This window comes from Corticium candelabrum, chromosome 19 (assembly GCF_963422355.1).
Source record: "Corticium candelabrum chromosome 19, ooCorCand1.1, whole genome shotgun sequence".
NCBI classification, from domain to species: domain Eukaryota; kingdom Metazoa; phylum Porifera; class Homoscleromorpha; order Homosclerophorida; family Plakinidae; genus Corticium; species Corticium candelabrum.
Window position 1 is genome coordinate 634,606 of NC_085103.1, and position 24,447 is coordinate 659,052.

General features: G+C 43.4%; 1 protein-coding gene across 1 annotated transcript; it reads right to left on the reverse strand.

Moving 5' to 3' along the window:
• Nucleotides 1-1,694: 1,694 nt before the first annotated feature.
• On the reverse strand, nucleotides 1,695-23,053 carry LOC134195224 (uncharacterized). Its single transcript, XM_062664224.1, has 4 exons — nucleotides 22,945-23,053; nucleotides 22,741-22,880; nucleotides 15,871-15,996; nucleotides 1,695-10,056 (listed from the first exon to the last, which is right to left on the reverse strand). The coding sequence occupies exons 2-4, from the start codon at nucleotides 22,805-22,807 to the stop codon at nucleotides 2,057-2,059; spliced, it is 8,193 nt and encodes a 2,730-aa protein (XP_062520208.1). The 5' UTR covers nucleotides 22,808-22,880; nucleotides 22,945-23,053; the 3' UTR covers nucleotides 1,695-2,056.
• Nucleotides 23,054-24,447: the final 1,394 nt, after the last annotated feature.

A 24,447-nucleotide genomic window follows, 5' to 3' on the forward strand; every position in this document is an offset into this window, starting at 1 on the left:
CATCTACGACTAATTGTGTGCATGTGTGTATTTGCCTAATTTTGTAATTATTATTAATTAATTTAATTAATTATTTAATTAAACATACCAAAAAGATTTCAGTGCACCAGCAATCATCGCATCGAAAGAGTATGACTTCTGAAACCCACACTCCTATCCAATTCACTGGAAAGTCGATTAGTACCGTTTCCACGATGTGCAGCAAACGACGATCCCAAACTGGGGTCCTCTGAGCTGCTGATCAAAGAGCGTGCACACACGTTCCACAGTTCATTTATGTAGAATACAAGGCGGTAACGTGTCCAGTATAGCGCACGATATTTTGTAGTACATTAATATTAACTAATGATTGTTGCATTGATATTACATGTACAAAAAAAGTAAATTTGATAACGCGCGCTATACCATTTGTGTCTATTGATATCAGTGCAGCTGAGAACGGCGGACTGATATCAACCCGCCGCTACCGGCTTTCGTAGAAAAAGGTACATTGTGGTCGCCTAGAAGAGGTGTTAATTGCTGTAAGGCCTTTGGATTAGCGGTCGTTGGTCGCGTTGGGCAGGTGGTCGCTTAGTACAGTAGCTATTGTATGGGACAACGTTCCGTATCAGGCAGATGCGGTCGCTAAAGCTGGGTGGTCGCTGGTACAGGTTTTACTGTATATACTTCTATCAATTGGGATGATACGTTTGAGGAGTGACTCAAGGTGATATTGCTACTGAAATACACGTATATAATAACTGATTCAAATCTATATACAAATACTGCGTAGCGCTTCTTTGCATATTTTGCAAGTACACTGTACCTCCACATGCTCAAGACATGTGACTATGTATACATGTATCTATATCTATCTAGATCAAGTATGATTTAGAAAACGTGTACTTTGTTATACTATAGAATATTTTTAATTAAAAGAGTAGGTTGTGCTTTTGCATTCCTAAAAACTTACCAAACTAGAATTTTAAAAAATTTCTCTGAAAGAAAAGAAATAGATGTAGGGATTGTATAAAAAGTAATAGAAATAAGATTTAGACAATATAAACCAAAGCCGGACATCATTAGTGAATTCTTCTAACCCACATTCCCTACATTTACCTTTAGTGGGTTGGAAGGATTCACTAATGATGTCTGGCTTTGGTTTATATTGTCTAAATCTTGTCTCTATTACTTTTTATACAATCCCTACATCTATTTCTGTTTTTCAGAGAAAACGTTTTAAATTCTAGTTTAGGAAAGATTTTCCTTCCTTTCTATATTATAAGTCTTATTAACCATTGTACAAGTCTTGCCCGTAAGTACCGCTAACGCCAAATTATCTTTTAGCAAAATGAAAGTCGGAAAGACAAGACTTCGGAATCATCTCGAGACTAGCAATTGATGACCGGGAACAACGCAAGCGAGGCGAGGCTCACTACGAGTCTAGTCAACATCCACAAGCTCTCCAAACTGAATCAGGGTTCCCTCGACTCCATTAATTAAAATTTCTAGTAATTGAAGGTGGCTTCCGATTTCGCTCCAGTACACGACTATGGAGCAGATGAGACTGACGTTTGACAAAAGGCAATGAAAAGGAAATGCTAGAGATAGAGCAAAGTCTAGTTTCTGAGTTTCAGCTAGTTAGTTTAATTAAAGAAATTCAATTGCTACCCAACCACGTATAAAGACACGACAAAACTCCCTCGCTCGCAACACAATGGTATATATGTACGAACATTTACTAGTGTAGTCTAGTCTCTAATACAATAGTGCAGATTAGATATATTTAAAACCTCCCAATGTTCACAACTACAGACATAAAGACTATGCATACACCCTTTTACAGTACCATAAAATTACATGACTAAAGCCTATAAACAATCCTAGTCAGCTATTACATCAAAACGGCCACAACTGACAAGCCCATATAGCAACACAATAAATGACTACAATCCTAGCGATATATATGTCAACAGACTAAAAACGTACCTCAAAACGTTTCGTAAAATTGCTGCACAAATCATGCAGTCGTTTGTCTTCCTTTTGGTATTACTATATACTATCTGCATAAGACGTTTTAATAGTATCCACTGATAGTCCGAGTCTTGTAGAGAAACGCTTTGAAATCGTAAAGATTTCTTTGCAGCTCTGTACCTGTAGGAGCTCGATAGAATTTTCCACGTCCGCTTGTTGACATTTGGAACAATACCTCTTGAGCTTGATGGTCGTCAGGTCCAAACAAGCACGTGCTAAATGTAGCTTTGTATTGTGCTACCAGCTGTCTAACGGCGGTGTCTGCACCCGTATCACCCGGCAAGCCATCGCTCAAAAAGAATACCGCCGGTTCATAATAAAAATTACGTTTCATCTTTAAACTTCGGCCAATGCTTAGGATCGACTTTACTTGATCAACAGCAGGAATATACCGAGTTCCGCCACCTCCAACATTAGTCCACTCGGTACTCTGTAGATGTTGGCAAGCAGTTGCTACGTCCGCACTGTCTATAACAGTTTGTGACGAGTCAGAAAAAGAAATGACAGAAACCATAGTAGTTTCTGATGATTCCTTTAGTTGTTTCAGAAAATCTATTGAAGCGTTTTTTACCCAATCCAAACGACTGCGACTAGGTTTGAAGCTCCAAGCTGTATCTATTGACCCATAGCTAAACTTCCGCCTAGGTTGCACAGTAGATGGCATTGCTTGAAAACCTTTGTCGGCATTAAAAGGCGATTGCATTGAGCCTGAACAATCTACTACTAAAATTATGTGTCTGCAGTGACGACACTCAAACCGATGTCCATCTGTCACATGACTACATGCATCGGTAGTTTTCAAAAAGTCGGCATGCCAAAGTTCCCCTTTGCAAAAGCTTTCGCTGTTTGATTTCATTTCACTTTCTGCTTTTGTCGAACAGTACGCTGGACACATCCTAAAAATTTTTTGCTGCTGTATGTCTTTGCAGGGATCTTCAAAATGAGCAAATTCTTTCCAAAAGATGTCATGACGCAATTGATCTAACCGCTGACCACTTGAGGTCATAGTGTGACGGCCAGTGCAAAAGTTATGTGTTTTGCATGGAACTAAATGAAGATGGCCTCTTCCAAGCCGATTGCAGACGTTTCCACACCATTCTCCTTTACAGGAAGCTTCAGTATAACCTAAAGAGTTTTCGATAGTTAAGTTCTTAGCTGTTTGATGTGCGTCAGTATTGCAAAGACCTTTGTGGCTTTTGAATTCAGTAATGCGTAGTCGCTTATCTTTGACGAAGACCAATTGCTTGTTGCAAAATGCATCACAGCAAGGACAACGATTGCTGCAGAAGTGAATATGACCGCAATAATGGGGACCCTCGTGTGATATTCCACTGTCGTTAATGGGTACGACACAAGGATTCTTGGACATATCGTACCGATCCGGACAGCGTCCACCCTGCACGGTGCAAGTCTCATTGCAGTCGTGCCGTAGCTTATTGCATAGATGACGAGCACGCTTATCTCTTCCATGAAAATGATCTTTAATCGCACACCCACTAGAACATCCAAGATGTTGGCACTTTTTCATGCATCGTCCTTCTCCACAAAAGTGCAAGGAATTATTTTGCTGTAGCTGGTGCTCAAATTCTTCTTCGCACCGTTTGTTGCATCCAAGATCTTTTGCTGAACAAAACTCTGTGCATTTGTGTTTAGATTCTGAGCTACACAGATGCAATTCTGGATGGTTTTCGATTTTGCGTGAGCAGATTCCGAGACAACCTCGTGCCGCAGACTTCATGCACTTTTCTGGACATGGATGCTCTTTTCTGTAGCAGCGGTGTTGCTTGTCTTTGTGCCTTGCTCCAAAGAGGCAGCGAGTCTTTAGAGAATTCCTTTTACTTTGCAAACCAAACGCTATTAAGCATTGTGAGCAATTTTCTTTACATCGATGATCGTCTTCAAGGCAATTGCAGTCTACAGTTTGGGCATTATCAGCACATTCGATTGCAAGTTTTAGACAACTTCTTTGACATCTTTCACAGTCTATTTCACGTTGAGAACAGACTCGAGGACACAATTTCCATTGTTTTTGAAGACGTTCAAATATCTCAATGCTGCAGCGTTGTTTGAATCTGTTCAGCGACGAAACTACAACGTCTGAGTCTAAGCACTCGTTTTTGGGGAGCTCCCTACCAATTAATTCCATTACACTGTCTATACGCTTTTTGATGACTCCGCTTATGTAAGTTTCCAGTTTTTGCTTCCAACGCACTTCCGATTCGTCGTCACGATTCTTCTTTTTCTTGAATTCAGCAATTAATGAAACTAGTAACTTATGTGTAACTACGACTTTTCCTTTCATATCCTCATCACACAAACGAAACGTAGGTTCCCGAAAATTTTTGAGCTTTCCAAACCCTTCTGCACACAGTTGCTGCTGAAATTTACAAGCAACTTCTGCTGCACTACCAGCAACTTTTGCTGCACTACCAGCAACTTCTGCTGCACTACCAGCAACTGAGTCAGACACGTCGTTTGAGATTTCTTTAACTCCGACTGCCGTTTTTTGCTTGACTGTAACACCGAGTTTATCCAGAAGCTGATCGAGTCCTGTCACAGGTGAATCAGCAAAAGTATGCTTTTCTGTATGACAGAATCCGACATGTTTCACAAAACAAATTTTTTGAGTCGCGTTTTGTTGAAGCTGCATTTTCTTAGTGCACGCTTCATTGCAACCACAAGGACACCGTTGGTTGCAGTAGTGAACATTTCCACAATAATGTGATTCATTGTGAAAATGCTGTTTCGATGGAATGCGGACAGCACATGGAGCTTTAACTGTCTTGATTTTTAGACAACGTCCTTCTTTCACAGAGCAAGAATGACCAACACAAACATGTTCTTTGCTACAAAAATGAGGTGATTGGGGCACTTCAATACAGTGCAAATGGTCCTCCGCGCACTGGCAATCACAGTCTTTCATTTCGCAAAGTTTATTGCACTTTAGTTGAGCACACCTGTGTAAAGTCTGACAGGAAGTGGCATCGTGCTCAAACTCAAAATCACAAATTTCTTCGCAAGCAGAACAGACACTTGTACATTTGTGCTTGGTACCAGCGCCGCAAAGATGTCGATCGTGCTTGGTTTCATAAGAAATACTACATTTCTTCATGCAGTTTCGTGCTTGCAATTTTGAGCATTTCTCTTTACATTTGTGACTAAGTTCGTCACACATGTGTGGTACATAAAGATCGTGCTCGGCGCCGAGTTGGCAAAGTTTAGGATTAGACATACCAGATAAAGAGTTGAGACAGTTGTCGCATTTTTCTGGACAGCTATGATCTTCTTCTAAGCAATCACAGTCCTCGCATCCTTTCGATTGGCTGTTACAACAAATGCTTCTTAAACGCAAGCATTCTCTTTGACATTGCTTAGACTTTCCCGTTTTTTGCTGGCAAACATTTCTACAAAGCCTCCATTCATTAGTCAAGACAGAAAAATACTGTTTTCTGTAGATTTCGATGAGACTATCTAACGTCAATACCAGCTGGGTGCTGAGACGTCCTTTAGCAGGAAAATTAATCTCAATCCAGGTCGTGACTCTAGCTATTCTCCGAGCGATGACAGAATTGATAAAGTCTTGGCAGTTATCTATCCAGAACTTGTCGTTTCCTTTTCTAGTAGTAGGAAAATTTGTTCTAAACTGCAATACCAGAAAGTCAGCAGTCGATGGCAACACTGTCAAACTCCCGTCGCTGGATTCTGATTGAGACCAGTCACAAAGTTTTAACCCTGCGTCGCACAAACCGTAAAACTGATCATCTGAATCACTAACGGTTTTACTAGGTTCTCCGAAACTATGTAGATGCTCTGTGATAGCATTGCTTGTCATTGCTATTGCACCTGTTTGCACAGCTTTGCGCGCGATCTGCGACAACTTTTCGATTGTTTCTTGGAACTCTTTTTCTGTACGATTGGAGAAGGTGTGCTGACTGGTACTGCAGGCTCCCTTGTGAGCAAGAAACGCGCGTTGACCTCTAGATTCGTCTCGTCTCATCTCCAACTTTCTAATGCAATATTCTAAGCATCCACATGAACATTGCTCATCGCAAAAGTGATCAGTGTCGCAAAAATGCGGTCCGGGATGATCAGGTTGCTTTCCCTCAATCGTCAAAGAGCACGGAAGCTTTCCAAAAGACTCCTTGTTGTTACAGCGACCACCATTAACTGAACAGAGAGCGTCAACGCAAAGATGTCTTGTTTTGTTACAAAAGTGTGGATCACCTTCATCAAGATAATGGAAGTGGTCACTACTGCGACATGGTAAGCTACAACCTTTTATGTAACATTCTTCCAAGCAGACCTTCTTTCCGCAATCGTGTTCTCTGTCGCTATCAGTAATGGAATGTTTCAGATCAAATTCACAAGAGGAAGTGCAATTCTGAGCAGAGCATTCGCTAATGCATTTGTGCTGAGCTTCACATTCGTGAACAGGGTGATTATCAACAATGCTGTATTGACAGTATTTATTACAGCCATGGGATATATCCTGTTTGTGACAAGGCTGGCTGCACAGATGTTTTGTTTTTCTACAGTTGTGATTGCCCTTATGTTTTGCTCCATATGCGCAAAGATTAGGGTTCTGCGAATTGCATTCCCTTCCGCGTAAACAGTAAAAGCAAGGCTCGTTGCACAAGTGATTCGTTTCATAGCAGTTACATCGGTCACAACCTGTTCCCTCACACTGACATATAGTAGCAAGTCTGATGCATAGCCGCAAACATGGCGTATCTAGAGCTTTTCTTTGGCTGCAAAAGTGTTTGCAAATTTCCCATTTCTTTCGTAAAGACTCAAAGTAGCGAGAATCACAAAGCTCTAAAAAATTTCGCTTTCTTTGTATGAGTGTTTGGTTGAGATTTTTGTCACAAGGAAGATTTAAGTCGATCCAGGTTTTAATTCTTGAAATTCTTCTATCAACTAATGCCAAATAAAAGGTTTGAAGATTGAGCACCCATCCAGTGTCGTCTTTGTCTCGCTTACTTATTTTCTTGCGGTATCTGTCCAACAAAAATTTTTCTTGCTTGTCTGCCACAACAACAGTTTGTCGGCTGATGTTGGTAGAGTTTTCATCTGCCATCCAAGAGCACAACTGTAGGCCAGCGTCATTCAGTCCAAAATACTTCGAATCGTTACAGTCCTCAATAACTGTACGGTCTCCTTCGTAAGAAGTGAGGTGTTCGATGACATTACCATCTGTGAATTCTACAGCTCCAAACTGAATAGCAGTCTCCATGTGTCGATCTAGTCGATCTTCTAAAACAGTGTATGACGTGTCCTCTGCGTTTACAACGCCGCTCAAATGCAAATTGGCAAGAATTGATTTCATGGTAATCACTAATTCACTGTGGGGTATAGGAATACGTGGCTTTTCATCTATTTCTCGCTTTACCGACTTCAAAGCTTTGTAAAAATGTTTGTGAGTCAAAGGTCTCTGGCAAGTAACGGTGCAGTTTTCAAAAAGCCCCTTTCTCAATTTGTCCGAATCGTCAACTACTTCAGAATCGTCGTCACAAATGTTTCGAATTGCTTTCGACATACGATTCTGAATTTTTTCTACCACTTCGCCTGCAGCTTCTCGATCATCGTGACTTACATCTTTTAGTACAACACACAAGGTTCCGTTATATAATGCGTGGCTTTGAGATTTTCCAGTAGAAAGGCGCTGAGCTGCTTCTTTGAGTGCCAGACTTAGAAAATTGATGTCATTTACTTCCATGCGCATTTCGTTTTTCATAATAACGACTGAGCTAAGTGCTGCACCAAAACTGGCCAGTAAACAATCTTCTTGAACTGTCCGTTCTTCAGTGCTGCGGCCTTCAAAATCAAGAAGAACCAAAAGCAAATCTGGCAAAATCTTGGCGCACATCCAAATGCCTTCGGTACATCGCCATCCAGAGGTGTCAAAATGAGCCCCAGCAAGATGATTAAGAAAGTAACTTTTACCCGTGCTTTGCTTTCCTTGTGCTGAAGCTACTTTGACCGGCAGTTGCTTTATTGCCGCGTCTGCAAAGAGTGTTTCGACTAAACCAAACGATAACTTTGGAACCAATTGCTCAGGGCTTTTGACATTGTGAACAGTGAGTTTAAGTCCGTTTACCACCGGCACGAGACAACTATTCTCAATTCGAGCAATTTGAACTGGAACAGTAGGAACGAGTTGACGAACCCAGTTCCCGAGAGATACCGCCTCAACACTTAGTTGTAAGCTTGGTGCATCCATTGCACTAAAAGCAACAACATCTAGATTGATTTCGTCCACTTTCTTGTGCAGCCTTTCCTTTACCTTGCGCAAGTAAGCTTGTATTCGATTTTGCATTGCTGTTTCGAGCCTGGAGATAAAAGAAGTACTTCCTTCATACACTGGAAACGACAAAGCTAGCGGTTTCACGTGACTTTCGTAACAGTGACGTACAGAATATTCTTCAAAAATGGTTTGCAACCCTTTCAACATGTCTACAGGGCCAGCAAACGTCTTTCTGGCTTGTACAGTTTGGTCACGATCACTTGCAGTCGTTCTCCATGATACCAACTTTGAACTATGCGAATCTATTGCGGTAAAGAAGCAATGGCCGTGGAACTTGACAATCCTTAACGTTTGCAGATGAACATGTGGCATGTCTATTTTAAAGCTTCCGACGACCGACGCTTTTGAAGGTTGAATTTGTACGATTGAACAACTAAGACTAGACGAATTTGCATGAGCGCATACCAAGTAAGTCGATGACAGACTGCACAGGTCGAGTAGACCGTCTGGCAGATCAAACCTTTTAACAACTTCCTTGCTGTTTACATCTATTATTCTTCCACGATTATGACAGTCAACAATAAGAAGTCGTTCTTCATTCAAAAATTCTTGAAATTTTATTTCGTCCTTTCTGGAACTTTCTGGAAGTGGTATACAATGAAGGATTTTCATCTCCCTGTAATCGGTGGCCAGTTCAAAAACGCAAACTTCGTTATTGTTTATGTCGTACCAGCTGATTAGTTTATCTCTAAACGCAAACGCAGTAGGCACAATGTTGGAGAAAGTGCGAATTTCTCTGTTAGGTCGTATCATGGGACCGCCAACTACAAGAACTTTGTTACAATCTTTACTGCTTTTTCGAATGACAGCTAGCAGACGCCTGACAGCTGATGTAGAGACACAATTAAGACACAGTAGTTCAGCAGACTTAGTAACTGGAAGCTCCATAGATACCATCTTTGGCGATTCTACGATAGAAAATTCACTCAATCTTGCGTCAAGATCTACTGCTCGCTCGCATTCTAGTCGAAGTGCTGTAGATGTGAGAGTTTGAAAAATTGCATATCCCTCGTGACCGTGTGAAGCTATCAAATTGGTGGACTTTGATGAAGGAATGGATTTCGATAAATCGCACTGAAATTCTTCGACAAATTTCATATCGCTTGTACTGATGCTTAACAGTTTCTGTGGTGCTAGTCGTTTCGTATAAGCTTCATCTTCGTCAGATTCGTCGTCTTCGTCTTCGTAATTCGCTTGTCTTTCCAACTCTTTGAGTTGAGTAGAGTCAAAAACTATGTGTATGTGGGTAGATAATTCCCGTAAGTATCGAAGAAATCTCACAGAAGTTTTATCAATTCCTGAATGTGTCGCTGTTGATTGTCTTTGCAAAAACAAAACAAACAGAAGGTTTGGTTGAGCAAGAAGTGCATAAAGACCGCGCGGATACTCTCGCACGTTTTCTTTCAAACAATAAATTGATTCTTCAAAATTGCAGTCTTTACAGAGAAAATGCGCAATTTCTTCATCATTGCCGTATATGCCGATTATTCTTAATGGAATATCGTCAAGGTCACTGAGCACTAGCTTTGATGGATCAGCTTTTGCTTTTACCTTTTTTGGTGCTAGCTTGTGGCATAAACGGACCACCTCTTTCTGCTGAAGTACAGGCTTGGTTGCAATACCTGTTTCAGTTTCTTCTTGAGTTACCAGTACAAGCTTGAACACACCAGGATAAGTTTTAGAACTTAAACCTTTTGGAATTGGTCTTCTAGTCTTCACAGGACTGTCATGTTGGACATCTTCATAAACGAAAAAAGTGCAGATTAGTTTAAATAGATAATATCAATACAGCAGATGTATTACTTCGCACACACTCATACACACGCAAGCGCACACGCTCTCACACACGCCCCCCACCACACACACACACACACACACACACACACACACAGACACACAGACACAGACACAGACACACACACAGACACACAGACACACACACACACACACACACACACACACACACACACACACACACACACACACACACACACACACACACACAACACACACGAGTGCACAACTTCAAATGCGCATATAGCAGAAGTGCGCAAGCGTCTATGTGCGCAGTCACATAAAATAGCGAAGGTCGGTGATAGAGGGCGTTCGCGAAAGCGTTCTTGCGTAGGGATGGGTGTCTCGTAAACTGTTCTAAGACGAGCTAGCTGTTGCCTTCGACGCCAAAGAATCAAAATACCGGTTCTCTCAAATGTTGCCGGACGAAAAGAAAGTCGGTGTTTATAGACAGTCTGAAAGTAGCGCGAAGGTTTCCGCCGTGCTCGGAGCGACGGATAGCAACAGAGAGACCACTTCCAGGAACTTCAGTGCGTCAGTATTAAAGGCTCACGTGATTTAACTCACTGCCTGTGGCAAATTTAGGTGGGTTTATTGAGGGCACGTGCCCCTTCAGGAAAGCCAACGTTGTGGGCGCGTTCTTGCAATCTCGATCAACGTTGTGCGTCGACCTGGAGGAAAATATGGGCGTGATTCCACTAGAGCTTATTAATTAAGCACGTTTGACACTTGTCTAATTATTAAAGTCTAAATATGTTTAAGATTCATCGCGTTTCCACTAGCGTTAAACCTGTGTAAACCTAAACCTAAACAGCTGTTGCTAAACATGTTTCAGAGGTACTTCAGGCGCGAATCCAGTATTTTTAGAAAGGAGTTGCAGATTTCGATAGACCACGCCTACTTCAGTCAACGCACTTGTATTGTTAGAGGTGCAGAGCCTAGGTAAACTAAATGGCAAAAACTATGGCAACATATCTTTAGCAACGTGTCATGTTCTAAACTCCTTAAATCATCAAAAATGTTTAACAGAATGTAACTGCATCATGCCTATACTACCGCTAAATAGATGTTAAGTAAATTACGGTGCAGTTTATATCTCTTTCACACAAAGACGGTAAGAACAACCTCCGTGGATGATTTTGTACAAAGGCGTGACAAACTTCGTCTACTGGTACCCGCTCTTTGTAATGCATGGTGATAACTGATAGGTCTCCTCTGCCATGGTAGATCTTGAATAAGTCTTCAGTCTCCTCAGTAGAGAAAATGACCTCTCTGCTTCTGCACTTGTGATAGGCAGTACACATGTTATCAATAGCTAGCAGACGAGAAACATTCGGATACGACTGAGAGTCACAGGCTCCCAAGGCCAGGAGAAGGTTGTTGGGTATGGCCTTCTTGCACTCTTGCCCTCTTTTCCTTGCTTCTTGGATTTCGTGGTATTTGCTTTGCCATACTGACTGCCACCTTCTCACTTCACCTCGTAGAGATTCTGGGAATGGAAGATTGACTTGTCCGTGCAACATTCCATATATGCTTTCCATTAATTGGGTCGCTCGTGCATCTGAAGAAGCAGGGAGTTTAGGAGGGCCGGGTATCGCAACGGATCGTTTGTAGTGCTTAATCGGACTCGACTAGGTTGATTGCTCCGGTTTCGTTGTAAGATCGTTTTACTTGGAACAGATTGAACGGATCCAATACTGTCTGCGAGTCGCAGAATGTCTTGATACCAGAAGTCAAAGAGGTTTGTCTATATCCTGCCTTGTTTCCCACTTCTTTCAGTTACTGAGTGAACCATTCCGCACGCATCAAAGATATCCTGGTCACCAGTCTTGAGTCTCGCTGCCAGATCTCTCCCCTCGTTAAGAATCTGCTTAGTTATTATAAATACTGCCACCGTTTGAAATGAGCACAATGCGGCTCTAGGACCTTGTGCTTTAACTCCGAAGCTAACAAAAGGGGAGGGGTTGCAACCCCCACAACCCCTACCCTAGATCCGCCACTGTACTTTAATTAGCAAAAGTGCTTTAGGTGTAAGGGTCACGCGACAGTAGCGCGCTTACTTGAATCGCCGTTTTGGTAACATTGGCTATTTTGCTGGTATAGTAATAGCGTTGCCTTGAAACATGTAAGAAATCGCTAGACTTAGGGAAAAAATCAGTAGCTACAGAGAGATCGAGAAAAGACGATATCCTTGGTCATTGTTGTTCTGTCGTTAGCGTGAACACGCGAGCTGGCAAAGCACTGCTGTATTTCGCCAAATCTCTCGTACACACGCATGCGCAATACTTAGTGATACTGTATATACTATTCTACATGCTACTCTACTTACTCAACACTCCCCCGTCTCTATTCTCTTAATTAACGACGTGCCTCATTGTCTGTAACTGTCCTAAAAAAACGTCTCTCATTTCAACACGAAGTCCCGATACTCTAGCGTCAACTTTGTCGGGTGTGCTCCGAGATACTAGCAAATACCCATCTCGGTCGATTAATGATTTCCCATTAGCAAGCAAAGACAGACACTAGCCTTAAAAACCTTGCGAACTTCTCCAGACTGTGCCTTTAACAAACAGTGTAAGATATTCGACAGTTAGGAACAAACTAAGTGAAGATTTTAGGCGATAATATCTGATTGCTAGATCACGACAAGATGTACAGTACACAGTACTGCATATTACTGTATCTACCGCTCAAAGTGAAGTTTGTCCATATTAAAGTCATGAAGTGTTTGACATAGTATCAGATAGTATACGTGCTACTCGTAATGTCAAGACTGGTTGGCTAAACTTTTGCATGATTATTGATTGTTGTCCTACAAGTTAATCATATATATATATATATATATATATATATATATATATATATATATATATATATAAAATAAAAGGCGGGGCTTAAAGACGACGAAGTCAGCCAATTCTCAAACACCGACATGGAGACGAAGGCTGGATATGATGATTCTCACACTTCGACGTGCGACTTCACTGTTGCTGGAGTTTAGAAAGGGTTCATCGGGCATTCGTATGTTACATGAACTCCGACTTCTCCGGCATCAGTTGGGCATTTCCTGTTCGGGAAGTTGTGAGGTCACCATCAATCGGTTGAAAATGGAACTTAAGTCCAAGGTCGAGCGGACCAGGAGGCTGGAGAAGAATCGTAAGAAACTTCGCCAGAACGGTTTGTTTCAACGAGATGCTGGACGGTTTTACAGAGAGTTGGGTAAGCAGACTATCCAGGTCACTTCTCCGCCATCCGAGTCTGAGATCGAGCAGTATTGGGGTGGTATCCTAGAAACTGAGGTACATAGCAATGAGTCTGCCTTCTGGCTGAGACGTCAAACCGATGACAGTTCAGAAGGTTTAACGTCCTCGCCAGCGTCCTCGCTACCGTCGCGAGCGTCACCATCGTCATATTGTAAACTTAGCTTTATGTACACTGCAAATGTCTTAGCATGTGGTGTGCATGTACACCCGCCGAGGATTTGGCACTGTAGTGCTTCTCTACTCGTTTGTTGCTGCACTGCCCTTCCAGAAAGATACTATTGTCCATTGTTGTATGATTAGACAGTTCTTTGCCTTGAGACAGAGGGATTATTATAAGTTGCTGTATTGTGTTGGCCACTACTATGGGAAGGACACATGTAACTGTATATAGATTAGTGTAAGGATTAGCCTAAGGGCTGCATGCTGAGTAAATAGTGTGTCGGGTAAATTGCCACTCGCTAATTTGAACCCATGCACATCCGCATATATGGACCAGAACTTTCCACAGCCATGTGCTGCAAAGATACGCTCAACCGTCATCTTCCGCAGAGCCGTATGTACACAGATTAAAGCCTTTGATCTTCCGTGCAGCCTCGTACAGGTAAAACAATGATAGCATAATTCCTGTACTGCAGGACCCGGAGTCCAGACTCTGACATTGACAAAGACTGGACAGGAAAGAAACACATTAAAATTTTAGATTCACTGTTAACTTGGAGCCTTCTAGAGCCAAAGGATCCGTTAGTCTCGCGTAGCCAGACCCATTTCCGCTGCGTCATACTTCCGCGCGAAATGGGGTCTGGTGAACAGCCTTTGATGTGGTTGTGTGCCGCGTAGCCAGAAATCGGCTTTCTAAAGATCGGATTTAGTTTCATAACGCTTCACTAAAGACCAGACTGGTATGCAGGCAGTGTAATCCTATCTCAATTAGCTTCTCTTGTTTCGTAGAGAACAACTCGAAGACTACAGCCAGAGCCGTTGCTGTTTGTGAAATCTGCATGTCTACAGCAGCAATTATTTAAACGCAGTCGCGGGAACGTTGACGTCGACAGGCTTCTATCTCCTAGGCAATCTGTCATGACGTCCTACCGCGTTGTACGCTTGTGTCACAACGGAGACTGAATGCGAACGTACTCGATGTAAAGCAATGCACAAAACACATAAAATGATTACCCAAACACAGAAAGACGAGTCTGACGACTCATCTTGTTTCGATGACGTCAGCTACAAGCCCTTCACTTCCAGCTACAACCAGCTATCACTCTCTGGACTGTCCACAGTCGCTTTAGACGTCAAAACAGCAAACAGCATCGAGCCTTTCCCATCGATTGAGTGCGTTCGCATTCAGTCGCCGTTGTGATTCAAGCGCACAACGCTAGACGTACACGTCGAGCCTGCCGACGTCAACGTTCCAGCGGCCGCATTTAATTGCTGCTGTAGACATGCAGATTCACAAACAGCAACGACTCTAGCTGTAGTCTTCGAGTTGTTCTCTACGAACCAAGAAAAGCTAATGAGATAAGATTGCACTGCGTGCATACCAGTCTGGTCTTAGTGCAGCATTTAAGAAACCGAATCCAGTCTTTAGATAGCCGATTTCTGGCTACGCGGCACACAGCGACATCAAAAGCTGTTCACCAGACCCCATTCGCGTGAAAGTATGACGTGGCGGAAAGGGGTCTGGCTATGCGAGACTAACGGATCCTGGCTAAGTTTGGCTCAGTTGCCCCAGTAACAACACCCCGGCCTACTGGCCCTGGTGTACGTCATCCCAGCTAGGAGAAGATCCAAGTCTAACTGTGCTACTGATCAGTTCTGCACAATTTGTGCCTGATCGTCTAGAATCGATGAGAAGAATGACTCACCGTAAGTTGGCAACAGACAACCGTTCTGGCTCTGCCGTGCTAGTTCTTCAATGCCTGAGCTCCCAAATGTATATTACGACCGGATCTCAAGACCCAGCTACCGACGGCGATAGGAACTACTCTGCTGTTCCGGCCAAACCTTACCAACTAACTCTCTACTCACTATAATATATTATCTATCTTGACTACATATGGTTGCAACTCTGAGCAAGCTCATATACTAAGTAATACCACAAAAGTATGCCATAGTACGTGTCACAGTGAGTTGACTAAAGCAACTGGCAGAAAGAGCTATTTTGCAATTAGTCGAATCATGCTGTACCTAATGACGCGTATCCAATAATTTATGCCAAACCGTTTTTGGTACCATTTATATAAACCCGTATATACTGCATTTACTAATACAGTGATCTAAATGCTGCCACTTGATAGCAAGTTGTGAAACACACAAGATTACTAACATAAAATTTGATATCAACGACATTTAACGTATTGTAGCCTTTGTGCAGATTAGAAAGTATTTGCATTTAATATTGACATTTGTAGGTGAGAATAAACATAAGAAATAACGTAAGATAGTGTGGTTTAATTTTAAATTCATTTCTGAGACGATTATACTCAAACCTCTTACCGAAATCGGAATCTGTGGATTTTGGTGTTTCTGAAGGAGGAATTGTAGCAGCAGACGGCATGTTATTAAGTGAAGAAGATTGAGGTTTGGTGTCTGACGTTGCACATAGTTGATTGTCAACAGGAACTAAAATATAGAAGATATTTGTCATAAACTTACAAAAGCATACAGCATGCTTTATGTAGCCAGTTACTTAGAGGTGACTTAGATACACTGCTACAGTAGTTTCAAAGTTTGAAGTACTCTTTTACAGCCCAGATGCAAACAAAAAAGTCACTTGCAAATAAAAATGAACACTATACCATACTAAGTATCATATTATGAAGTTAAGTTCATGCCTGGTGTAGACAGATACTATTGCTCTAAGCCAAATGACGTACAGCCAAATTACGTATAGCCAGATTACGTATAAATTATCTAATAAATGCATTGCCTATGTGTATTTTGCAGCTGTCTTTATAAAACGCATACGTAAAGATACAAAAAATAAATGTATTGCAGTAGGAATGGCTATACAAATCAGAAAAAAGCAAACAAACAAGTGTGCATGGTTCAATACTGCACCAATTTTTTTAGGGTGCAATGACTAACTCACACTGTACTAAATGTGTTACAATTTTCTGCAATGGTAAGTTAGTCATGGCACCCTCAATTTGGTACAGTATTGAACCATGCACACACACACACACACACACACACACACACACACACACACACACACACACACTTGTTTCTTTGCTCTTTGCTGATTTCTATAGCCCTTCATACTACAATACATTTATAATGGTTTTTTGTATTTTGTTTATTCCCTTTTTGCATAAACTGTACCAGGTGCATACAGCTTATACAGGGTGCCTCCGAATAAACCCAAACTACAAAGAATGTGCATTTTCATCATTAGCTGAGTGAAACCAATGTGAGTGAAACCAGTGTGATTCAGAGTATGTCAGCTACATCCTACGAGGACTTGAAGAGGGTTTTCGGATTGGCGTTGACTATAGTCGCTTTGGCTAAATGAAACCAATTGTCGGCAAGACAGAATGCGTCGGTGGTATACGATTACTTACGCGAAAAGGAATGGCTTGGTAGAGTTGTACCAGTAAAGAGGTCACGGCGTGGGGTTCATGAGCCCTTTTGGCGTCATCCCAAAATCTCATCAACCGGGAAAGTAACGCTTGATAATGGACCTGTCGACTCCTCATGGAGTGAATGTAAACGATGGCATCGATAAGCAGCTGAGCCCATTGCCATATGCCCGCATTGACGACTACGCGCGCCTCGTTCTTCAGACCAGAAGGAGTACCCTGGTTGGCAAAACTGGATCTGCAGAGTGCCTATAGAGTGATACCTGTACATAGCGACGTCAGACTTCTGTTGGGAATGAGGTGGATTGGAAGAGTTTGTTTGGATACCGCTCTTCTGTTCGGGTTGCGCTCTGCTGGTAAGATCTTCTCAGCCGGTGGCGGATGCCTTGTTGTGGGCTATGTACCGTGCGGGCGTGTCTTCAGCGCTCCATTATTTAGACCATTTTCTCTTCTTCGGCGAGCCAGGATCCGAAGAGTATGCCAACAACGGGAGTCACGCATTGGCAACGCGCAGAAGTATAGGACTTCCGGTAGCGGAGCACAAGATCGAAGGCCCGGCCTGTTGCATGACATTTCTTAACATTGAAATTGACACAAACCAGGTTGCTTGCGTTTACCCGAGAATAAGCTGCGGCGCTTCTGTGAGCTGCTGAGGGAATGGTTGCACAAGCGAGGCTGTACGAAGCGAGCTGTTATCTCTGGTCGGTCTATTGCGCCATGCCGCCACAGTCGTTAAGGCTGGTTGAATATTTGTTCGGCGGTTGATCGTCTTGTCGGCGATTCCGAAGAAGTTGCACTTACACGTTCGGCTGCAAAACCAGCATGTCTTGTTTCAGCCGGATAACTCCACGGCTGTCGCAACGCTGCAGCGAGGTACGTGCCGAGATCCGCGAGTAATGCAACTGCTTCGCATGCATCATTTTGTGGCTGCACTAAGGTTTTACTTTTACGTCAGCGCACCTGCCGGGCCGGTGTAACACGCTCGAGGACGCCATATCTCGCAACCAAGCTTACTCAAGTGTTCTGGTTTCTTCGCAGTTGGCTCAGATTTCCCATACCGTCTCATCGGCCATCATCGACCTGGTGTGCGATCTAGTGGCAGACTGGACATCGGACGATTGGAACCGTCGGTTGCGCGCTTGCTTAGAGCAGGTATAGCTACGTCGACCGCCCGTTCGTATCGTTCGGGTTATGCACGGTATCGGAGGTTCCGCGTCAGTGCTCATGTGGTGCCTTTTCCAACGTCAGAACGGATCCTGTGCTTGTTCGTTGCGTCTTTTAGGCGATACTCAACTCTCTCATGCATCCACCAAGTGTTACCTGTCGGCGGTAGGGCACTGTCAGATTTCCCATGGCTATATTAACCCGTTCTCTACCCGCCTCCGGCGATTGGAGCTTGTGGTACGGAGAATCAAAAGGCTAAAAAGGCGGCAGTTCGTCGTGGACGCTTGTCCGTTACGCAGGAGGTGCTTATAGAATCTTGCATCACCAGTGATCTCCAACGGCTTCAGATATTGACGTGGCGATGCTATGGGGTGCTTGCTTCCTGAGGTTCTATAAGTTCCTTAGGGCTGGCAAATTCAGTTCCGTCTCGAGCAGCTTATGATCCCTCGGTTTGCCTGTCCGTCGAGGATGTCGCGATAGACTCACGTGCTGCTGCGCCGATCATATGCCTTGGGCTAAAGCAACCAAAGACAGATCCGTTTCGGCAGGGCGTCAACATCCATCTTGGCAAAACTGACTCGGACCTCTGCCCCGTTACCGTTGTGTTCCCATATTTGGCAAAACAGGAGCAGCACCGGGACCGCTATTTCTGTTTTGCGACGGCGCGAAACTGTCAAGAGGCGGCTTGGTAAGTGAGGTAAGAGGAGCGCTGGCTGCCAGTGGCCATTACCCCGCACGCTACGCACAGCACGGCTTCAGAATAGGGACAGCGACGGCAGCAGCAAGCCGGAGGTTAGAGGACTGGACTATCCAGACGCTGAGGAGATGGCACAGCGATGCGTACAAACGGTACGAAAAGTTGGATAAAAGACTTGGGCTAGCTTTTCGAACTTGGGTTAGGGTTAGGGTTAGTGTTAGGGTTAGGGTTAGGGCTATGGTTAGGATTAGGGTTAGGGTTAACTAACCTAGTTGACTAACCTAGTTAACTAGACTAACCCTAGCACCTAGGCAATAAAAGTTGTTTGCGTAACTCTATAGTGTAGCATGTTGTTCACGCCAGTGTCGGGTGTTATGCCGGCTTGGGAGGAGTCGTGATCACCTTACATGTGATCACCTCTCTGTGTTGTGTTATGCAGGTGAAATATAATTTAGTTAAGGACCATGTGGGATGGGGTTCGGTCCATGGCCGAGCACCAACCTCACGCGCAGCTTGGGAATTCTAGCCGGACTCCACCCATTTTTCATGGCCTCCCTTTTCTAGAAAGATGGGCCGTTACGGAACAGAATGCAAACAAGAGACAAGATCCAGGTAAGAAGTTTGTTAGGAATAACGAGAATTCAATTTAAAGAACGGTAATCTAGTTGAATTCACTTATTCGGATCGGCCAAAGCACGGCAAGAAGGCGTATACGGTTGGCATCAAGTGTCAACGCGCATGCGTATAGCCTACCTCGGTTACCCGCGAGTTAGCAGCTTCCGTGTCGATTGCTCCCCTTCCCGCCCTGTTTTCGGTGCTCTAATTTATCGTCATGTTAACTTCCCGTGAATGCGGTGTTTGACTCTTCCACGCAAACGTGGAATTGGGTCGGGTCCGGTCTGGGTGGCTGGAAACATGGCCGAGCACCGACCTCCCGCGGAACTTGGGAATCCGAGTCGTACTCCACCCACTCTACATGGTCAAGCTTTCCTAGGCAAGCGGGCCGTTACGGAACGGCAAGGCAAACAAGAGAGAAGGTCCAGGTAAGACGTTTGTTAGAAATACCAAGAATTCAAAGCGTACGTGTTAGAGTGAAGTTAAAGGGGAAGTCCAACAAAAATGAACCTACCTTGTATGAGTAGATCTTACCAAGACAAATCGATGGGTATAAGTTACTCCGTTATCTTTGCTTTTGTATACCAGAATGAGCGATGTTTCTGTGATGTGCAACGCCCACGCGCCTGCTCCGCGCTTTTTGGTGGATTAAGCTCCGCCCACTGGGAACGAATCAATGCGTTTACGGATGACTGCTACTGATATATCAAGAATGAGAAATGTGAATGCGAAGATATTATGAGGATCTGCCTTCTTGCCGTCAGTGGTTCCTCTCTAAAGTATAATGGTGTCGCTAGAGTTGCTTTCCTGTCAGACTGTGAAGCAGAATTCCTCAATACCACCGCTTACCTAGAGAACGCGCTTGTGCTTAAATATTTGTTTATCCTTGTTCTTTTAATATCCGAAGAGAAACGTTCAGCGCGCCGTCTGGCGTGTGCTACAGAGGACGTTCCTATTTTCACATCCGGTCTGCTCACTTTCTCTTGCCGCTGATTGGTAGAAGGTTACAATCCCGAATGTGATAATAGGATCATCCTCTGTAGCACACGCCAGACGGCGCGGCGCGCTGAATGTTTCTCTTCGGATATTAAGAGAACAAGGATAAACAAATACTCAAGCACAAGCGCGTTCTCTAGGTAAGCCGTGGTATTGAGGAATCCTGCTTCAAAGTCTGGCGGAAAAACAGCTCTACTGACACCATTTTACTTTAGAGAGGAACCACTGACGGCAAGAAGGCAGATCTTCATAATATCTTCGAGTTCACATTTGTCATTCTCGATATATCCGTAGCAGTCATCCGTAAACGCATTGATTCGTTTGCAGTGGGCGGAGCTTAATCCACCAGGAAGCGCGGAGTAGGCGCGTGGGCGTTACACATCACAGAAACATCGCTCGTTCTCGTATACAAAAGCGAAGATAACGGAGTAAATTATACCGATCGATTTGTCTTCGTAAGAGCTACTCATACAAGTTAAGTTCATTTCTGTTGGACTTCCCCTTAAGCGGACACACGCCCTAGTATATGCAAAGACACGCCCTAGCAATGGATCGCACCAATATACAAATGGCTTCTCCTTCTCGTGTTTCGCTATCGGCGCTACTGTTTTCCTATTCTCAAGCAGAAAGTTCAAGCAATCGATGTATAAGCAGCCGCTCTACTGTAGATCTCCTGCATCCAATTACCTGTGTCTTGTAACTATGCTAATTAGATGCATGGAGTAGGGTCATCCTACTTTCTGTTGCTTTCTTTATATCGTAAATCTGCTATATCTCGCTTTCCCTAAGTCACAGAGAAGTGAACTTTATACCGTTCAAAACCGCCATGCAAAACTTGGATTTCCGTTTATCCGGGTTTCAAACTTTCTGGTAAACAGGGAAAAGCAGTATGATTCATGCATATGAAAGTAAGCTAGTAAGCTGCTAAGATCATAAAATATCATAATTCTATTAGGCAATTATCTTGTCACTACACATCCTGTACACTGTCATAAGCGAGCAGTTTTGGTCAGGCACCAGAGGAGGTAGACAGCCAGCGCAGCGCTACCTGGGCGGTCTTCAGCCAATAAGCACCTTCTAGGCCCCCTAAGTAATTAAACCACGTTCCTGCTTTGAGCCACTGTGAGTGCAACATCAGGATACTCTCTGAGTGTTCGTGACTCTTTCTATTATAAACTTTCTTGCTTTCCCGTGGTGGAAGCAACGCTTACGCGCGTTTGCCTGGCACAAATCAGCCAAAGTGGGGAGGTAGAGGCAGCATTCGACGGATTCATTCGACCATGCCTACTTGATGGATTATAGAGTTGCCACATTTCGTAACTCCTACGATTTCGCTTAATATTGGGTCAAGCAGAATACGTGAAAGTCGTACTATCTTGTACCGTTGGTGACTGCTTTGCAGGAAGGAAGAGTGAACAATAGTCAATGTTAGAATCTTATTAGGGTTAGAGTAAGGTGTGCTCATGCAGAGTAAGGTTTAGTACCAGTTGGAGACGTCTGACTTTAGTTACGTTACGTTTAACTGCCTTGCTAAAAGTAAGTCACCTGTAGGCGTTCCTTTAACGCACGCTAGCTTTCAACATTGCACAGAGTTGTGGTCACATACCGAAAACGGCGGAATAACGTAGGATAACTTACAATACAGCATTCTATAACGACTTGTTTTGTCTCATACATACAATAAAAAGCAAAGGTCCTAGAACCACGGAAAGACGGTACCTAGTGTAAACCACTGACAGGGTAACTATGTGAAGTCCACATGTAAACATAAATCACAAAGCAGCTCTTATCAGTCATTATTTAGAGTACATCCAGACATACAGCAGCACAGAAACAAAGCAAACAACTTCTAGAGAGGCCAAATTCGCCTATAACGCACGCTAGCTTTCTAGCTGCTCTGGGCACAGTGATCTAGGGAGTAATCAAATGTTAGTGGACAAAGCGAAATCATAGAAAAGACATCTAGAGTATTCTATTTTTCCAAAACCAGAGGTCAAACTAAGAGTGCACTTCCTGGTCCAGTACTTAATTACCTAACAGGAAATACGGACCACACGTGTTGAAACCGTAATCTCATTAGCCACTTTCGTGTAGAGAGTGAACGGGAACAGACAGTAGCTCGAGTAATAACCCCGTGTGTGAAAATGCTCAGTTAGTAGGCTAAAAATACGAGAGTGAAAGATAATTAAGACACAGCCCGTAGCTATCCGGAATTAAGTTCGTGTTCGGTGTTCTAATGGCTGCTGGAAAGGACTATAGATCGGTCTAGGTGTTAGAAACACCAATCGACAGCTAGAGTATGATATTACGTACCTGGTAGAGATGACTTTGGTTGTGAGTCCTTGGCTTCCTGGTTTGTTTTCGTGGACTTTGCACCCATAGCACGAGCAAAATAGCTTTGTTCTTGACTAGCTGTCTACCGTACGTTTGAACAAAAAATTTGCTCCAACCTTCTAGAGACGAATTACAGAACGATATATTAGGCATGGGCCCAAGGTAATCGAACTAGATGTTTACCAGCCCCTTTGTTTGTGTTACGATGCAATCAGAACACTTCGAGACGCAAACGGCGTCCAGACGGTCTCGGCTTTACTCAGATATTTCTGCTCGAAGACGCAGCTCCTAGACACAGTTCAAAGCGCTTTACGCCACGTGATAAATGTAATTGTTAATTTCAATGACATGGAATGTTTTAGACTCGTGGTAATCAGAGAGCGCTTACGCACACCCTATGTAGGGATGCGAAGAATCTAAATGGCGGCCGATACAAAAGTATCCAAACGCATCTGAACCGGATCTCTCAGAACTCATTACAGAGATCTTGGACTCAAGTAGCGCTCAACTTCAAACGTTCCTAATGGTAGCCAGACTATCACCGCTGAAACTAGGCGCCTCAGCAGCCAGCTATCAGCAAGTAAAAAACCCCGATTTATTCTTTCACATTTTACATTTTACTTTTGTCAGCCATGCTAGCGCCTCACTCGAAGCAGCTACAACGACGAGAGTCACACCAATCCAAAGACGTGCTATCTAGATTTTTAAAAATTTGAGAAAATGACGGGTATGTAGGGATGGGTATGTACTTAATCATGCTCATCTCCTACATCACAATCTTTTTACCTAAATTAATTAAAGCGCAGCAGTCGTGTGTGACACTCACAGTACTGGATTGTGATGTAGGAGATGAGCATGATTAATTAAGTACATACTCATCCCTACATACCCATCATTTTCACAAAATGTTTTTTTTATTTTTTACGTATTGTGACCGCGATGACAAAGACTACAGCCTTGTTTTTGGTCGTGCGGTTACAGCAGTATAGTACCGTGGTGTACTTTAATTCATTCTTCTGGCGTAGGCAATTGGGGAGCTGCTGTTTTAAAAGGCATGCTTCTCACATGGATGATGTGGAATTGATAGAGGCCAACCTAGCCTCCAGTATTATTATTAGTCTTGCGTAGCCGGACCCCTTTCCGCCGCGTGATACTTCCGGGCGAATGGGTCTGGTGAACAGCTGTTGATGTTGCTGCGTGCTGCGCGTAGCCAGAAATCGGCAATCTAAGATCGGATTTAGTTTCTTGAACGCTTCCATTTCACTAGAGGCCAGATAATTTGGTATGCACGTACAGTGCAATCCTATAACTCAATTAGCTTTTGTTGTTTCGAACAGGGGCGTAGAGTGGCATGGGCTAGACCGGGCTACAACCCATCATTTGTAGGCGTGGCCGTAAAAATAGTGGACTGTAAATACGTGTGATGACCAAAGCTTTATATAGTATATAGAACGCCCTTTTTCCAGTCTACCCCTGCCACTGATTCTACCGTATCAGTCAATTAAAAGCCAATAAAAATGGGTGGTAGTGATCTTGGCTGGTCCACTGCGTTTTCTCTCTGTTACCTAGTGCCTCTTCCGGCTGTTCCTTATGCACACATTGATCGTCCATCTGTCCATTACTCCAGTGTTTCCTAGCATGGTCTTGATTGATGTCTCTTAATTATCTGCCTGTTCTCTAGTCGGA

What these genes read in the sequence shown, in the direction of transcription:
- LOC134195224 (XM_062664224.1), bottom strand. Translation starts at nt 22,807, where the DNA reads ATGGGTGCAAAGTCCACGAAAACAAACCAGGAAGCCAAGGACTCACAA. An exon ending in ACCAAAGTCATCTCTACCAG is followed by an intron (nt 15,997 to 22,740) that starts GTACGTAATATC and finishes TCTATATTTTAG; the next exon opens with TTCCTGTTGACAATCAACTA. An exon ending in ATCCACAGATTCCGATTTCG is followed by an intron (nt 10,057 to 15,870) that starts GTAAGAGGTTTG and finishes TCGTTTATGAAG; the next exon opens with ATGTCCAACATGACAGTCCT.